Genomic DNA, 17058 nt, shown 5'->3' with positions numbered 1-17058 from the left:
ATGACTGTTAGTTTATTTTCTATTCTTCTATTATGATGCTTGTCATTGTATCACCTGAGAATGGATTAATGTTCTTATAAATTTTGAAGCAGGATCATATCATTCCTAGTGACACAGGGTTGCCAGGCCATGCTAAACTAACACAATATTCAAAACCTCTCTTTTGTTTCATTTTTTTTTTCTGCCTTTCGTATTGTCTGGCAGGAAAAAAAAAATAGTTTCTGACTCTTTTCCTTGAAGTTTGCTTTCCGCATTCACTGTGCAGACAGGAGTGCTTTTGAATTGGCTCCTTTATGCACATTAAGTCCACCTCCACAGTAAGCAGCAGCTACCCACAGCAGTCAGCTCCACTAGCAAAGGATGACTTGTTGTTGCAGTATGTGACAGGAGACTTCTGTGTGGGCAACCTGTCACAGTATATTGCTGAAAGGTTTCTTCCCTGGCATGGATCACCGAGAAAGCAACTGGAGAAGAAAGCTGATGATGGGGTGCCTGCCTAGCACAAAGGACATTTCCAACTGTATGTACTGAGGCGATAGTGGTGGGAGGTTGAGTGACTCTATGAATTCCCTTTGCAATCTGAACTGGTGATACTATTTATATGCTTATTTATATACTCAACACCTAAATACTGTTCTTGTCTGTATCAAAGATAGCAAGGTGTGTTATAAAGATGTGAAAATATGCAAGACCAGTGTAAATATATATATAATATAATTATTATAGATGTAGTACGTAAATAATATAATAATATTTATTCATTTATATAGTGCTATTAACTCCTCAGCACTTTACATTCCTTTGCAACACTGTCCCCATTGGGGCTCACAATCTAGAGTCCCTATCTGTATGTCTTTGGAGTGTGGGAGGAAACCGGAGTACCCGGAGGAAACCCACACAAACACGGGGAGAACATACAAACTCCTTGCCGATTGTGTCCTTGGTGGGATTTGAACTCAGGACCCCAGTGCTGCAAGGCTGCAGTGCTAACCACTGAGTCTCTTACTCTTAATTTTTGGAGTCTGAATAATTTTTGGGGATTGATGGAGGGCTCTTCAAGGCACTATATGTACTATTAATAATTGAGGTTGAGCCATTTCGGGTTTTTAGGAATTGTGGAATATCCCCTCAGACAACCATGCTCTGTAAAGTATATAGATGCTAAGAGGCAAAACACATACCGCATAGTTATATGTTACCTGTTGATGGGCACCAGTTTGGCAGTTGTAGTTATGATTTTTTTGTTTTGACAGATGAGACAATTGTTAATCAAACTGAAACGGTAATAAACTAACTTCTCTAATTACCAGAACAAAGAATTTGTTTGTCGAGGCCATGACTACGAGAGACTGGAAGCCTTCCAGCAGCGCATGCTTACAGAATTCCCACATGCCATTGCAATGCAGCATGCCAACCAGCCTGATGAGACGATCTTCCAGGCAGAAGCTCAGTGTATCCTTTGTACAATAGAAGTCTAAAATACTTGTCAAACCACCTACAAATCTTTCCATCATTTTTTTATATGTAACTATGAGGTCGGGTCTTATTAACTACAATTTATTGCATTAAAGTATAAAGAAAATCTGTTACCTTGAAATTTTTGTGCAATGTATGGGCAGAATGCTGTAGTGGAGGAGTAGCTGAGCAGATTGTTATATAGATATCATTTTTATTTTATTAATTGAAATTCCTGCTCTTCCTGAGTTTAGCAATAATACCGAGTAACACAATTTTCGTTGAGTTAGATCAGACATCTTTTTTTTTAATAACTTTTTGTTTTCAGGATCACAAAGTATCCCTAGTTTTTTTTCTATCACATCAACTTTTTAAGCTACATAATACCCTCCCTTTGTTTCCAAAACCATACAAAATGTACATACAATCAAAAATAATAATTAATAATAATGTCATGTGTATTTTGGCACTGGGATTTCAGCTGAATTAGGCACTGGACGCATAGCTGATGGGAGACTAGTGGTGATGAACCAGCAGTGCCATGCTCGGTACTTGTAACGAGCAGTTGGATGCTCTGATGAATTTGACTAGAGTACTTGGCAAAATGGTCGAGATTCTTATTGACTTCCATTATACTCGGGTACTTGAGTCATGTCCATCCACTTGTCTAGCTACTTGTTACGAGTACCGAGCACTTGAGCATGGTAGTGCTCGCTCATCACTAGAAAGTAGTATACTTTTAGTGTATATTCGTTTTCTTGTTATAGCTTGAAATTTTCACTTTACAAAAGTATAATAGATTGTGGGAACTGGAAAAACAAAAGGCGCAGATAGGGTCTTACCTGAGTGGGGGTAAAATGAAGTTCAGGCCTGAGGTAGTTTTGAGAGTCACAACTACTATATGCACATGGATAGAGATATTCTGGCTGCAGTAGTTCCTATAGTAGATGAACAGGATCACTTATGGAAATGAAATGGTTAACACTGTGCTGCCATCCAGGAACAAATCCTTTCTAAGGTTCATTGAAGATCAAAAGTGATTTTTATTCTACATGTTTCAAAGCAATAAAGCTCCTTCTCCAGGTATACATCACATCTGTGATTTATTACTGAAGAAGGAACTTTCCTGCTTCGAAACGCATAGAATAAAAATCATTTTTGATCTTCAATAAACCTTTGAATGTTTTGTTCCTGGACAGCAGCGCGGTGTTAACACTTTTATTTCCATGAATGATCCTGTTCACTGTCCAAAAGTAACAGCCACTGGAATGATCTCTCTGCTCTCACCAAACCATAGATATACCAAACGGCATCTTATCACAGGTTTCCCTTCGCCCACATACGTACATTTTTGACACTCTGCACACCTCATGAGGGGCCCAAACCTACCAAGTTTTACTTTGAAATATGCAAAATAGGTTTGCTTGAAAAATGTGCAGCTGTTTGTCCTTTGACAAATTGTGAAACAGCCACAGATATAACATAAGGAGTCAGAGCTGTTTAGTCAATTATGATGAGAAATAGCAAAGACAGACATGATCTGAAAAAAAAAAGGATATAAGTATGTAAATAAAAAAAAAATAGTAACCGTAATAAGAAGCTTTAGAGAAGAAAATCTGACGTAATGGAAGAAAACTAAACACCGTTTTGAAATCTGCATACATATTTAGTCTAAACAAGATGAAAATTGAACTCAACAAAACTTACGTTCAAAATTGTTAATGAGTGATTCGGTCTTCCGAATATGTGTGGATATAGACATTGCTGTTAATCACCAATTAGGACCACCTTCTGGACTCCCAAGACATGAATGAACAGGAATTGTAATGTAAAAAAAGTTTACTAATCTAAGTAGACTGACAATTTGGTTTATGGTAAAAGATTATCTACTCCTTCACTGGTAAAGCAGACTTCCTGTTTATTGTAACAGGTGAAAATCTCCTATTGTTCTTTTTCAGTAGGCACAAATCACACACACACACACACACACACACACACACACACACACACACACACACACTTCTTACAGTGTGCCTACTGAGATTGCCTATTTGAGAATTAGCTATATTTCTATTGGATTAAATTGGAACTAATCCCACTTCTTTCATTTGTCTTTGAAAGCCATACAAGACCGATCACAGTGTGTTCAGTATAATAAACTGGAAGTCTCGCTTTCTGTATAAAATTCTCCCCTTCTCATATGCAAAGCTTGTTTACCACAGCAGCCAGACTTACAATAAATTGGAAATTTGCCATACCACCAAATCAATGGTAAATGTAAATGTTTTCTTGAGCTTCTCAAGTATTTTAATGAATATCTGCTATGATCTATTGAAGAAGCCGTAGTTCTATATGAAAATTAAGTTGTTCTCCTGTGTTAGCCTTTACTGTGTGCCTAGATTTACAGATTTATGCCGTTACTCCTATTCCTGAAAGCCAAGAGGTTCTGCAGAGAGAGGGTATTCCTGATAATATCAAAAGCTTTTACAAAGTAAACCACATTTGGAGATTCCGTTATGACAGACCTTTCCATAAGGGTACAAAGGACAAGGAAAATGAATTCAAGGTAAAACGCGTTTCTACAAACTGTGCTTTAGTCTCTCGGTGCATCCAATCCAGCTGAATGTGTAATGTCTGTAAGAGTGTGCAGAGTGCATAGGAGGTCACGTTTTCTCCTTTACACATTTCCTATCTCTGCCATTTAACACAAGGAATTTTGTGTTAGCAGAAATGACTACTTTGCATTTGAATATTCCCAGCACACAGAGAGAGAGCTTTCAATTACATCTCGACGTTTATCATCCGGATGAAAATGGGGAAGTGGATCCATTGAAAAGACATTTGTCCTCTGGGGGTTTTTCAGAGCTAAAGATAGGTTCCTATTAGACAGGATTATTTCACAGGACAGTTTTAGCGCTTTAGACTAGGACTAAAACATTGTACTGTCTATTTTAAAGCGGAGTTATATATTTAAATTGAATGGGTGTTTTATTTTATACATTTAGTAGGCGGTCTTGTGTTATCCGATCTTCATGGCTTTGACATTATTTTCATAGAAAATAGAGGCCTATATCCCTTGAATCTGAGCAAATGAGTCATTATTAATTTTGCAAATATGGATGCTGTAATCGGTTTCTCAAAATATTTAATTTATGGCTTGGTGCAAGATATATCCTCTCACAGTTTCAAATAAGCCTTAACTTTGCTTTGGATCCTTTGGGATAGTAACATTGTTATTAGGCCATTCTTATGTAGTTTGGGCTGTATTTGAAATTACTTTTTTTGTTTTTTTTGTTGGAGAGGCAATGCTTCAAGGACTTCGAGATCCTATAACTGTAGGTATACTCCCATCGAAATGTACTATGGAGTTTCTTCAACTCCTCTCCAATATTGCTGGGAACATTTTGCAGAACTGTAAATTTAGAAACCATTTTGAAGGTGATTTCCAGAACTGTGTATGTGATTGAGGCTTCATGTGCCATCAGTTTCCCGATGTTTGAGCATGGTTTCTCCTTCATAAGTCTTGCACCACTGAAGTCTATGTAGGATTGGCCATGACGCCAATGTAAAAATTCACATTGTTTGGAAATCTGACACATCCTCAGGGCTTATTAGGTGTGTCATTTGAAAATGAATAAAATAGCGCATAGTCATATTACATTTTTGGATAGAGAGCACAAAGGAGCTTCAGAATAGCAGTTTGTGTTAAATTGCCCAGGAGAATACTGGGGTGCAAGCAGGATTGCCTATGATGAGGAGCAAGGTTTCCCTTTTATTAGTGAGCTAGCCCTAGTTTTTTATATGATATTATGTTTTTGGTAGTGGAGGAAAGCTGATCTGCAAATGCCTTGTGGAATTGCATTGTGAAACCATTAAAACAGGTTTATTCTTGACCTCAGTCTGCAGTTTACCTGAGAAAGTAATGTCCTAATTGCATCAGCTAAGCTACTACATCCTGCATATTTTCTAGATGCCCACATGTTTGGGTTGTATAAATAAGGTTGGTATACAAGCGGAGTCTGTTCCAGTGTATGTGTAGACTACTGATCTGGCAGATATTACTTTCTCTGGAGAAAGCAGGTAAATCTATAAGGTCCTCATTCGGATCTAAAATGTCGCCATTATGAATCATTAAAAATTGTTCTAATTTGCTACATTAGATATACTAATTTGTTGGTGCACCTATAGTTTTATTTATAGCTCTTATCTCTCTCTTCTTTTACTCTTAGGGGTACTTTGCGCGTTACGACATCGCTACTGCGATCTCGTCGGGGTCAAATCGAAAGTGATGCACATCCGGAGCCAGTAACGGCGTCGCAACGTGTAAAGCCTAGATGCACCAATAAACTATCGCAAAAGCGTCGTAAATCAGTGATCTGTGTAGTGTCGGTCATTTCCATAATTTCGCTGCAGCGACAGGTACGATGTTGTTCGTCGTTCCTGCGGCAGCACACATCGCTGTGTATGAAGCCACAGGAGCGAGGAACTTCTCCTTACCTGCGTCTTGCCTGCAATGAGGAAGGAAGGGGTTGGGCGGGAGGTTTACGTCCCGCTCATCTCCTCCCCTCCGCTCCTATTGGACGCCTGCCATGTGACGTTGCTGTGATGCCGCACGACCCGCCCCCTTAGGAAGGAGGCGGGTCGCCGGCCAGAGCGACGTCGCAGGGCAGGTAAGTTCGTGTGAAGCTACTGTAGCTAGAATGTTCGCTACAGCAGATATCACAAGAGATCGCATCTGCGACGGGGGCGGGAACTATCGCACTTAGTATCGCTACAATCGGCTAGCGATGTCGCAGCGTGCAAAGTACCCCTTGGTCTGAAAATGTTAAGGGAAAAAATATAAAAATATTTTTGCAATAAATGTATTGGCTCCTATTCATCAAAATGTTTCCACCAGAAAGCTAATGGAAAACAGTTTGAAACATTACAAAATATTTTTCGGCAGCGCTACCAAAATGGTTGTGGCTGAGAAGGAACCGAGGCGGGATGGGGTATGGCTACACTCGCCTGTCACGTTCATCAAAAGTGGCAGTTTTTCTTACTCCAGAAATGTTATTCCAGGCCCCCCACTCTAGCAAGGCACATGTCACTGGTAAGATTAGCCAATTCAATAGGTGACCTGCACTTCTCAATAAATTTGGCACATCTTACTCCTGCACACCCCTCAATAAGACTTACACAAAAAACACCAGTCTTAATGAATCGGAGCCATTGTGCTTAAAAAAAAAAAATTATAATATAGGGTCGCCATGTTGTAACAAAACAATTAGCTAGTGGTGATCAACGATTCCATATGAAAAAGATATTCAACCTTTGAAGTAATTAGAGCTAGTGAAACCTGAATCCGACTCACCCAGTGATTAAAAATACTTTTGCTGATTTGCTTGTTAAGTCCAATTTAATTATTATGTATAAAGTGAATTCTAATAAAATCTTTTCTCATTCTTAAGAGCCTGTGGGTAGAGAGAACAGCTCTGACGCTGGTACAAAGCCTACCTGGCATCTCACGATGGTTTGAAGTTGAAAAACGTGAAGTGGTAAGCATATGTCCTATCTTATATTTTTCTATAAAACCACATAAAATATTTACGTCTTGTGGACATTTCTTAGTTTTTTTTGTTTTTTTTAAATCAGATCTTTTTTATTAAACAACTAGGAATCAATACAAAGAAAATATATTGCATCTTATATAACTAGTAAAAGCGTACATTGAAAAAAGATATGTTGTCTATAAATCAGGTTCTTCCTCTGTATATAGAAAAAAAAAGAAAGGATTCTTAGATCAGTTATATAAATTGAGCCTACAAACAACCTGGCTCCACAGATAAACAAAAGTTAAATTATGCAATAATGCCTCAGTCTAATAGAAAAGCCTCCTCCATCAGTTGTGTCGCTCCACATCATATTTCCATACCCGCTTGCCTCTCTCTCCCCGTTTAGTCATCAATCACACCCTTCCGGACCCTCCCCCAGCGCCTCTCAAAGTCCACTTTGCCACGTAAAACACTAGTTTTAACTTTTACTTCCCAAACATTCCATTCACTGCAAGCACAACAGTAACTGGTCCAAAATTGCATCCTGCACTAGTGCCCCAGAGGGGAGACTCCATCCATGGCTGCCAGATTTTGTAAAACTTTCTCAGTGTTTGTCTTTGTAAATAAACTCCCCTTTCCAATCTAATGACATTATTTAATTTATTTTTAAGCTCTGGTAATGTTGGTGGTAGAGGATCTAACCAATGGTATGCCAGTATCTTCCTTGCTTGATACAGGAAACGTGCTATTCCAAGGGCTGTTGGAGAGTCCGGGTCTACTCCTCCCTCCCACAGACTCAACAAACATAGAGAGGCGACGGTTGTATTGTGATATGATATTTTTGGTCTATGAGTTCCATGGTTTGTTTCCAGAAATCACCAATGTGTCCACACTCCCACATAACATGCATCAAATGGGCATCATCCTGTCCACACCAAACACATTGTGTATTTGATCTAAGTCCCATCCTGAATAATAGGCTGGGAATTTTATATACACTGTGGATGAGATTTATTGGAGAAAGTCTTTGGCACTCAGAGACCGCCAGTTTAGGGACCTGTTCTAGAATGTCGGACCACTGGTCTTCCGTCAGGGGGCCAACGTCCCGTTCCCATTTACTTTTAATAGTCAGAGGGTATGTCTCCAGATGGGCAGGTAGTAATCTTTTGTATAGTTCAGAGATGAGACCTTTAGAGGACTCAGATGTAAGTAGCATATGTAATGTTTGATTATGTGTCACTGTCACCGGGTTTGTCCTCCTCTGTCTTTCCAATGCATGGCTCAGCTGTAAGTACTGATAAAAGAAGACATGCGGGAGGTGAAACTCCGTTCTCAATTGCTCAAAACTCTTAAGAATTTTATTTTGTAGTACTTGTGACACTAAATGGATCCCTTTATCTTCCCATCCTCTGAACCCCACTAATTTTTTAATTTCTGGCAAATCCGGGTTCCGCCACAGTGGCCAGAACTTCGTAGGCCATTTATCTTCAAAAGAAACTTACCTCTGTCCCATACCCTAAATATCATAGCCAACGTGGGATATCGTGCCACATTTATCTGTCTTTGTCTCACATCCAACTGGCAACCCGGATATTTCCATACCGATCCATCTCTCACTATATCAGCACTATTATACATTTCTTAGTTTAATACTTTAACAACAGGCTAGTGCATTGTCAGTATATGTTACCATGAAAGCACCGTATTTCCATTACAAACTTGCCCTAATTAAGTGACTTGAGCTAGGAAATAAGCGGGTATGCTGGGTTGCTCCATCATGGTTATATTTAATGGTTCTCTGGAAAAGGCTCAGGCATTTCTTTCTCATAATTCCTTGTTTGCTAAGGTTCTCGAACATGCATTTCTCAGAATTAACTTTTGTTATTTTAGAAACCTAAAACACATGGAGATGCTTTAGATCTTCATATTCTTCATTTTCCAAAATACAAACATACTGCCATACAACTAAGAATGTGTGGTGCAGGCTGCCATATGTTCACCTATGGACACAACATTAAAGTTTAAGTATCGGCATTTTGTATATAAAATGTATAAATACATTGCAGATCTTCTATGTATCTCGGTTTTCTGCCAGTATTAGGCTATGTGCCCACGTGTGTGCGCTCTGCACCGCAGCGTAATGTCACTGCTTGTCCGCTTCAGAGCGCAGCTAAAAAGCTCTGTTCTGAAACTTTAGTGACTGCAGAATTTGTACTCTCTGGATGCTGCCTCTCCCTATAGACAGAATAGAGACAGCATCCAAAGCGCACAAAAGAAGTGACATGTTACTTTTTAGAACGCAGCACTTCGGCAGTAGCCGAAGCGCTGCTTTCTAATACGCCACGTTGGCATGGATTAGGCACAATCTTCATAGATTGTGCAGGGGACGCAGGACACATGCAGTTACACTGCAGTGCAATACGCAGCGTAACTGCATGAAAATACGCTACGTGGGCACATAGCCTTAAAGTCAAGAGCTGCATTTACAACTCTGCAGGTATCAGAGCTGGAATCTCCCAGCATTCATTTCTTCAGTGTCTACAAAGACTTGCATTCTGGTAATTCTTATTGCACCAGGTGCTGCACACTAGGCTGAAGTGGTAAAAAAAAAAAATCATCTCTCCAATCTCAATATTGCTGTTTAGTTAGATTACTAGAGATCTGTCTGGTGAAAGACTTGTTGTCTGTTTCCCGTAGAAACTAGAAACCAAAGAAATATGAATGTAACTTTAGGACTCTAACATGCAAGCAAAGTAATGGAACTAGTATAACTGGCAAACATTTACTAAATGTCCTATTTCTAAAACCTATTTCTTGGTCGCTTTTTTGGGGGATACAGGAGCCATGGGTTAATATGCTGCAACCTAGAGGCTGATGCTATCAATACATCTTAGTAAAAAAAAGGCTGACTCCTCTCCTTCAGACTACACCTGGGCAGCCGACACTCACTTATTCAGTTGACTTTAGTGTCAGTTGGAGGAAGACTATGGTCTGAGTCTCAGGCCTGTCTTAGCTGTGTTTAGGTTAACCTTCTCTCTAGTGATCGCTTCCATCAAACGAGACTCTACGTCGGGCTCTCACCTGTCTCTCTCCATCTCCGGGACAGAGTAGTCTGGCATTCGGCCGCCTCCTTTATCCTTGGCGCATTTCCACATTAACTCTTAAGGACCGGACGATTTTTTTGGTTTTTATTTTTCCTCTCCTTATTCCAAGCGCCATAACATTTTTATTTTTCAGTCGATATAGCCAAGTGTGGGCTTGTTTTTTGTGGGATGTGCTATGTTGTACTTTTGAATGACACCATCCATTTTATCATATAATGTAATGTTAAGTGGGTAAAAAGAGACAAAATGTCGCAAAAGGTGAAAAAAAAAAAAAAAAGTGAAATTCTTAAATTTTGTTTTTTTGTTTTTTTTTTCATTTTTATTATCTACAGAGCTCATTTTACCATAAAACTGACCTGGCAATATGATTCTCCAGATCAGTAGGAGTACATAGATAGCAAACATATATAGTTTTTGTATCATTTAAGTGGTGAATTGTTTTTCTTTATAGAAACTTAGCAAAAAAACAACTTGCTTGTATTGCGATTTTCCTAAAGCCGTAAGGTTTAAAATATTTGTGATAAGGAGCTGTGTGAGGGCTGGTCTATTTGCTCTCTGAGCTGATATTTTTTTATTGATATTATGTTGGACTATATACAATGTTTTTATCGCCTGATATTACATTGCAGTTCTGGTGTCTTGATTTTTTTTCTGTTTAACGCCGCTTTACTGATCAGATTAATTTATTTTATATTTTAATAGATTGGACTATTGTGAACACAGCAATGTCAAATATGTGTATTTTATTATTATTAATAATAATAATATTTCCTTATTTTTAATATAGTAAAAAGGGAATGATGTCACTTTTTAAAAAAAATATATATATATAGGTTTTTATAATATAAAACATTTTTTTTTGTTGTACTGTATTTAATTGTCCCCTTAGAGGACTTTGAACCTGCAATAGTCTGATCACTTGTTCTATATACAGCAATGCAACAGTAATTCTATATGTAGAAGGAACCACAGTCTCCTATGAACGTCAGCCATGGGCTGTCTTTCATAGGAGTTCTCAGATAACCACAGGGGTCATCAGCTGACCCCACTGTCATGGCAACACAACAGCGTCCCATGATCACCTTGTAGGAGTGCCGATGAGTGGGTCAGAACAACACACCCCTTGCCAGAGTGCGTTAAATGCAGCTGTCAGAGCAGAGCACCCACGGCTGAGGCAGGCACATCACGGCTGAATCAGGGAAAGATGTTGTCTCAGCTTGCAAGCCCACATCAAATGCAGGGAGACTACACATGACGGACATAGTAAATCATGGGTCATTAAGGGGTTAATGAGATTGTTCTCCTTCCTTCGGCATTTCACCTCTCAACTCCCAGAAAGGTTCTTATGCAATCTGACATGACCTGTCTCTCAAAGCTCTTTTTGGACGTTAGGTTCTTTTGTGGTCATCCCGTTATACTGTGGTAGATATCAGACCATTGTTCTCTAGTTTCGATCTGCCAACGTGGAAGGTTGGACTAAGTCACCGTGTAACCAACGAGGTAGAAGCCTCCTGGGTTATACGCCTGCAGGCATCTGTTCTTCTATTCCATAGGGCCGCTACTTATTCTTTTGTCCATATCATTGTGGAGCTCTTACCTTTACATCTAGAAAGACTTAGCAGAAGGGTACTAGAAGCGGCAATTGCTTGGGTAATAGAGGGATTGCTATTCTCCTTGCTGCAGTACGGGTATTCATTTTCCTACCGCAGGGATAGCTTCAGTACATCCAATGGTTACTGTGTCCCCCAATGAAGTGACCGAGAAATAATGATTTTGATACTGACCGTAAAATTCTTTCTTGTAGTTATGATTGAAGGGACACAGCACCCGCCCTTGTTTGTGGGGGATCTTCGTTTTGCTGCTCCTTCTGCTTTTGCACTAACTGAATAACTAGTTATCTGCTGCCCAGGTGTAGTCTGGTGGAGAGGAGTCAGCTTTTTTTCAAAGGTGTATTTTTAGTGTCAGCATCCAGATGGCAGCATATTAACCCATGGTTCTTGTGTCCCCCAATGAAGGTTATGAGAGAGATTTTACGGTGGGTACCAAAAATCTTTATATTTTCATTATCTTTTTTTTTTTCGCAATATACTTTTAAAATGTATTATGCACAGTCCAAAATATATTTCAGAATAATATATTGCTAAACTATGAAACAGTATTGTAGAGATACTGAAATTGCCATTTTGTGAATTTCCTATGCCAGTCTTTTTCCCAAGCCTTTACAAACAAACAAACAAACATACAAACAAAAGCCTAGTGTCTGTGACCTTAATTTGCGGGCTGAATTTCTGGAAGTGCTCAGTGAGACTTGCTGTTGTTTCCCAGTCTATGGATGGTGATGTATAAGAGCTGTTATTAAACTATCCACTGCCAGCTGCAGGAGATTTAGTTTCCGTCCCCCTTTTTTTTTCTTTGCAAAGGACATTATTTGGAGCATTGATTATGAAAGCAATGCAAGCCTTGTAGTAGTTTTCCTGATGACAAGTGCGTGTCTATTTCTTTATAGTGATGTGAAAAGTATTTGCCCCTTTCAGATTATGGCTGTTCCTATACTGTGATGTGCAAAATATTTGCCCCCTTTCAGAAGTCTGGCTTTTGATCTTTAAACAAATTATAAAATTGAGGAGACATATAACCAGTTTTTCCCTTCACCCATGACAGCACCACGTGATTATATGGGTGCTGTCATGGGTTCTGGAAAAACCGGCTACCAGTAAGTAACCTTGGTAATTTCCCTTCACCCATGACAGCACCACGTAATTATATGGGTGCTGTCATGGGTTCTGGAAAAACCTGCTACCAGTAAGTAACCTTGGTATTTTCCCTTCACCCATGACAGCACCCATATAATCACATGGTGCTATCATGGGTTCTAGAAAGAACGGCTACCAGTAAGTAACCTTGGTGTTTTGAGTTATTGTGATCATGTAAGAGCTAAGAAACCTGTATTCCAAAAATCTAAGGCACCAGAATATCATCATTCAAAAAAAAAAAAAAAGTCTTTAAAGCTTTTATATCATCCTTAAAAATGTATTGCACAATTTGGCTGCATAGGGCCTTCAACAAGCACAAAATAACAAGAAAGGTAAAATACAGCCAATTCGGATATCACATTACAACGGTCATTGCAAATGGGCTTCACTTCTTCCTCATCATCGCAGCACATCCTCAATCATTATGGCAGCAGTGAAGTCATCAGACAAGAAATTAAAGAAATTAAAACCATTTATATATGCATGCTGTTAAATGTGGAGAATTGGCCCCGATGCATAGCACACCCATAACTTTGTCGCAATAAATGGCTGAAAACACATATTAGGCTTCATATAGACCTCCATTTTTTTTTCTCGTACATGCAATAAACAGACCTATTTTCATCAGTGTTCTGGGTCAAGTTTTTTCATTGTGTCCATTTTTACCACCTGTGACTTTCTTGTATGCCCCCCAAAATATTGTAAAGCTTTTCCTATTTTTCAAAATGTTAAAAACAATTATTAAATGGATGCCGTGTGTGATTTTTTTTTTTCTTTTCATTAGCCCATAGACTTATTATTTATTATTATTATTAATAATTATTATTATTATAGCGCCATTAATTCCATTGCACTTTACAAGTGAAAAAGAGTATACTAAAAAACTAGTACAACAATCATTAACAGTACAAAACAGACTGGTACAGGGGAAGAGAGGACCGTGCCCGCGAGGGCTCACAGTCTACAGGGAATGGGTGAGGGTACAATAGGTGAGGACAGAGCTGGTTGCGCAGTGGTGTACTGGACTTAAGGCCCTGTCACACACACAGGTAAATCTGTGGCAGATCTGTGGTTGCAGTGAAATTAGTGCCAGGTTTGTGGCTGTGTACAAATGGAACAATATGTCCATGATTTCACTGCAGCCACAGATCTGCCAAAGATTTATCTCTGTGTGTGACGGGGCCTTTAGGGTCATTGTAGGTTGTAGGCTTGTCGGAAGAGGTGGGTCTTCAGGTTGCTCTTGAAGCTTTTCACGGTAGGAGAGCATCTGATTTGCTGAGGTAGAGCATTAGAGTATGGGGGAGACACGGGAGAAATCTTGTATTCGATTGTGGGAAGAGGAGATAAGAGAGGAGTAGAGAAGGACATCTTGTGAGGATCTGAGGTTGCATGCGGGTAGGTACCGGGAGACTAGGTCACAGATGTAAGGAGGAGACAGGTTGTGGATGGCTTGTAGGTCATGGTTAATGTTTTGAACTGGAGTCTTTGGGCAATGGGAAGCCAGTGAAGGGATTTGATCTATGACTTCCATTTGTTTTTTGTTTGTTTTTTTTTTGCAGACTGTGTAGAGACATGTCAAATTGAACACTTTCATAAACTAAAATGGTTGTGTTCTATCCATGAAAAACATTGATAAAACACATATGAGGTGCACAGGTGTCTGAATGAGGGCTTACAGTACACACATATAAGTGTCGTCATGCCCCGAGCGGCTGCACGTCCTTTACCAGCAGTAATTACACTTCAATGCGTCCTTGAATTTTGGAATTTTTTTATGATTGTTGAGGAATTTTCACCATCTGTTTCAAGCAACAGCACTGTAAGTCAGGCACAGCGTTATGTATTTGTACACAACCTCCAGTGAAATGAGAAACTATACCCGGATGGCCATAATCTTTAAATTGTGAAGATATAGAACATGCACACTACCAAAGGTGACTTATCAATGTCTCAATAGGAAGAAAATGCTTTTGGATCACCCTCTGGTTTTTAATATGTTTGCAGTCTCTCCATTACAGGCAATGCTCAGAATACCTTGCACATTTTAATAGATAACAAGACTTTAGATGCTGGACACATTTCCTTTGAGTGGCAGGGTACATGCACACACCTAAAAATGCTTGGCCAAATAAAGCTTTCATGCAGCAACCTTTCATACCTTGAACAGTCGATGCTGGTAAACTAATGGACATTTTATTGGAAGGATGTTCAGATTTGATGGTTGGCCAATATGAATGGGAATTTACAGAGTTATTGGCTAAATGAGTTCACATATATTTGACAGGAACTTGTATTCTGTTCAGAAAATTAAGAAAATATTACTTTCTCTTTAGAAATATTATAGTGCAAGAATCTTACAATATTAGCCACCAACAGAGCGAACACCTTTTTAAGGCATTGCCCTGGTATGTTATGCTCTAAAGTCAATAAAAGCGTTTTTAACAGCTTACTATGATTTTCATATATAGTCATTTTATACGGTTTATATTTTTATTAACTTAGTCATAACTAAATATATATATATATATATATATATATATATATATATATATATATATATATATATATATATATATATATATATAATACAATACACACACACACACAGACAGTGCAATGCAGAAGTTTGAGCACCACTGGTCAAAATTACTGTTATTGTGAACAGTTAATCAAGTTGAAAATGAAATGATCTCTAAAAGGCATAAAGTTAAAGATAACACACTTCCTTTGTATTTTAGGTAAGAACAAAAAAAAATATTTTCATCTTTACCATTTTAAAAACTACAAAAATGAAAATGGGCCAATGCAAAAGTTTGAACACCCTTGGAGATTTGTGTGCTCAGATAACTTTGACTATCAATTCAGACCTTAATTAGCCTGTTAGGTTTGTGGCTTGTTCATTATCATAGTTAGGAAAGGGCAGGTGATGCAAATTTCACAGCTTTATAAAAACCCAGCTTCCTCTAACCTTGTGCAAATAAAACAGCCATGGGTTTTTCAAAGCAGCTGCCTAGCACTCTGAAAATCAAAATGGTGAAGGCCCACAAAGCAGAAGAAAGCTAGAAGAAAATAGCAAAGCTTTTTCAAGTTGCGCTTTCCTCAGTTCGAAAAGTAATTCAGAAATGGCACTTACAAAAACAGTGGATGTCAGGATAAGGTCTGGAAAACCAAGCAAAATTTCTGTGAGAGCTGCTCGTAGGATTGCTAGAGTGGCAAATCAGAACCTTCACGTCACTGCAAAAGTCTTTCAGGAAGATTTAGCCTACTATGGAGTTGGGGTACATTGTTCTACTGTTCATAGACACCTACAGAAAAATGGCCTTCATGGAAGAGTCATCTGAAGAAAACCTCTCCTGCGTCCTAACCATAAAATGTAGCATCAGAAGTATGCAAAATAACATCTAAACAAGACTGATGTATTTTGGAAATAAGTCGTGTTAACTGATGAGGTTAAAATAGAACTCCTTCGTCACAATGATCAAACCAAATGTTTGGGAAAAAAAGGAGACAGAATGTCATGACAAGAATATCTCGCCAACCATTAAGCATGGGGGTGGATTAATCATGCTTTGGGTTGTGTTCTATCCAATGGCACTGGGAACACTTCACGGGTAGAGGGAAGAATGGATTCAATTAAAGTTTAACAAATTCTTCAAGCAAACATAACACCATCTGTAAAAAAGCTGAAGTTTAAAAGAGGATGACTTCTTCAAATGGATAAGGATCCTAAACACAATTGAAAATCCACATTAGCCTATGTCAAAAGGTACAAGCTGAAGGTTTTACAATGGCCCTCACAGTCCCCTGATCTGTACATCATTGTAAATCTGTGGCTAGACCGCAAAAGAGCAGTGCATGCAAGAGGACCCAGGAATCTTACAGAACAAGAAGACTTTTCCAAGGAAGAAAGCATGAAAATCCCTCAAACAAGAATTGAAAGACTCTTGGCTGGCTACAAAAAACATTTACAACCTTAGATATTTGCCAAAGGGCTTTTACAGATAATTTCATCTTCAGCTTGCTTAATTGTTCAGAATATCAGTAAACTTGACCAGGGGTATGAGCCGTTGTGATTACTCGTGGTTACTCGCTAATCCCTCCCCTCCCTGGGACGTCATCACAACAGAGCTGTCCCACACATAAACTCGCATGCGCTGCCACCGTATGTGGGAAGTTACCAAGCTGGTCCCCACTCTGCTCCAGCACAACGTC

The 17058-nt window shown here is 38.9% G+C and overlaps 1 protein-coding gene across 3 annotated transcripts in view; it reads left to right on the top strand.

Moving 5' to 3' along the window:
- Positions 1 to 17058, top strand: part of DOCK4 (dedicator of cytokinesis 4) — a 415128-nt gene that overhangs the window by 355182 nt on the left and 42888 nt on the right. For all 3 annotated transcript variants that reach the window (XM_075345007.1, XM_075345008.1, XM_075345006.1), the window contains 3 exons: positions 1311 to 1452; positions 3855 to 4021; positions 6906 to 6992. In XM_075345007.1, the coding sequence (XP_075201122.1) occupies positions 1311 to 1452; positions 3855 to 4021; positions 6906 to 6992 (396 nt within the window). The remainder of the gene's footprint in view (positions 1 to 1310; positions 1453 to 3854; positions 4022 to 6905; positions 6993 to 17058) is intronic.

Source organism: Anomaloglossus baeobatrachus, chromosome 4, assembly GCF_048569485.1.
Source record: "Anomaloglossus baeobatrachus isolate aAnoBae1 chromosome 4, aAnoBae1.hap1, whole genome shotgun sequence".
NCBI lineage: Eukaryota > Metazoa > Chordata > Amphibia > Anura > Aromobatidae > Anomaloglossus > Anomaloglossus baeobatrachus.
This window is presented reverse-complemented; position numbering and strand designations above follow the sequence as displayed.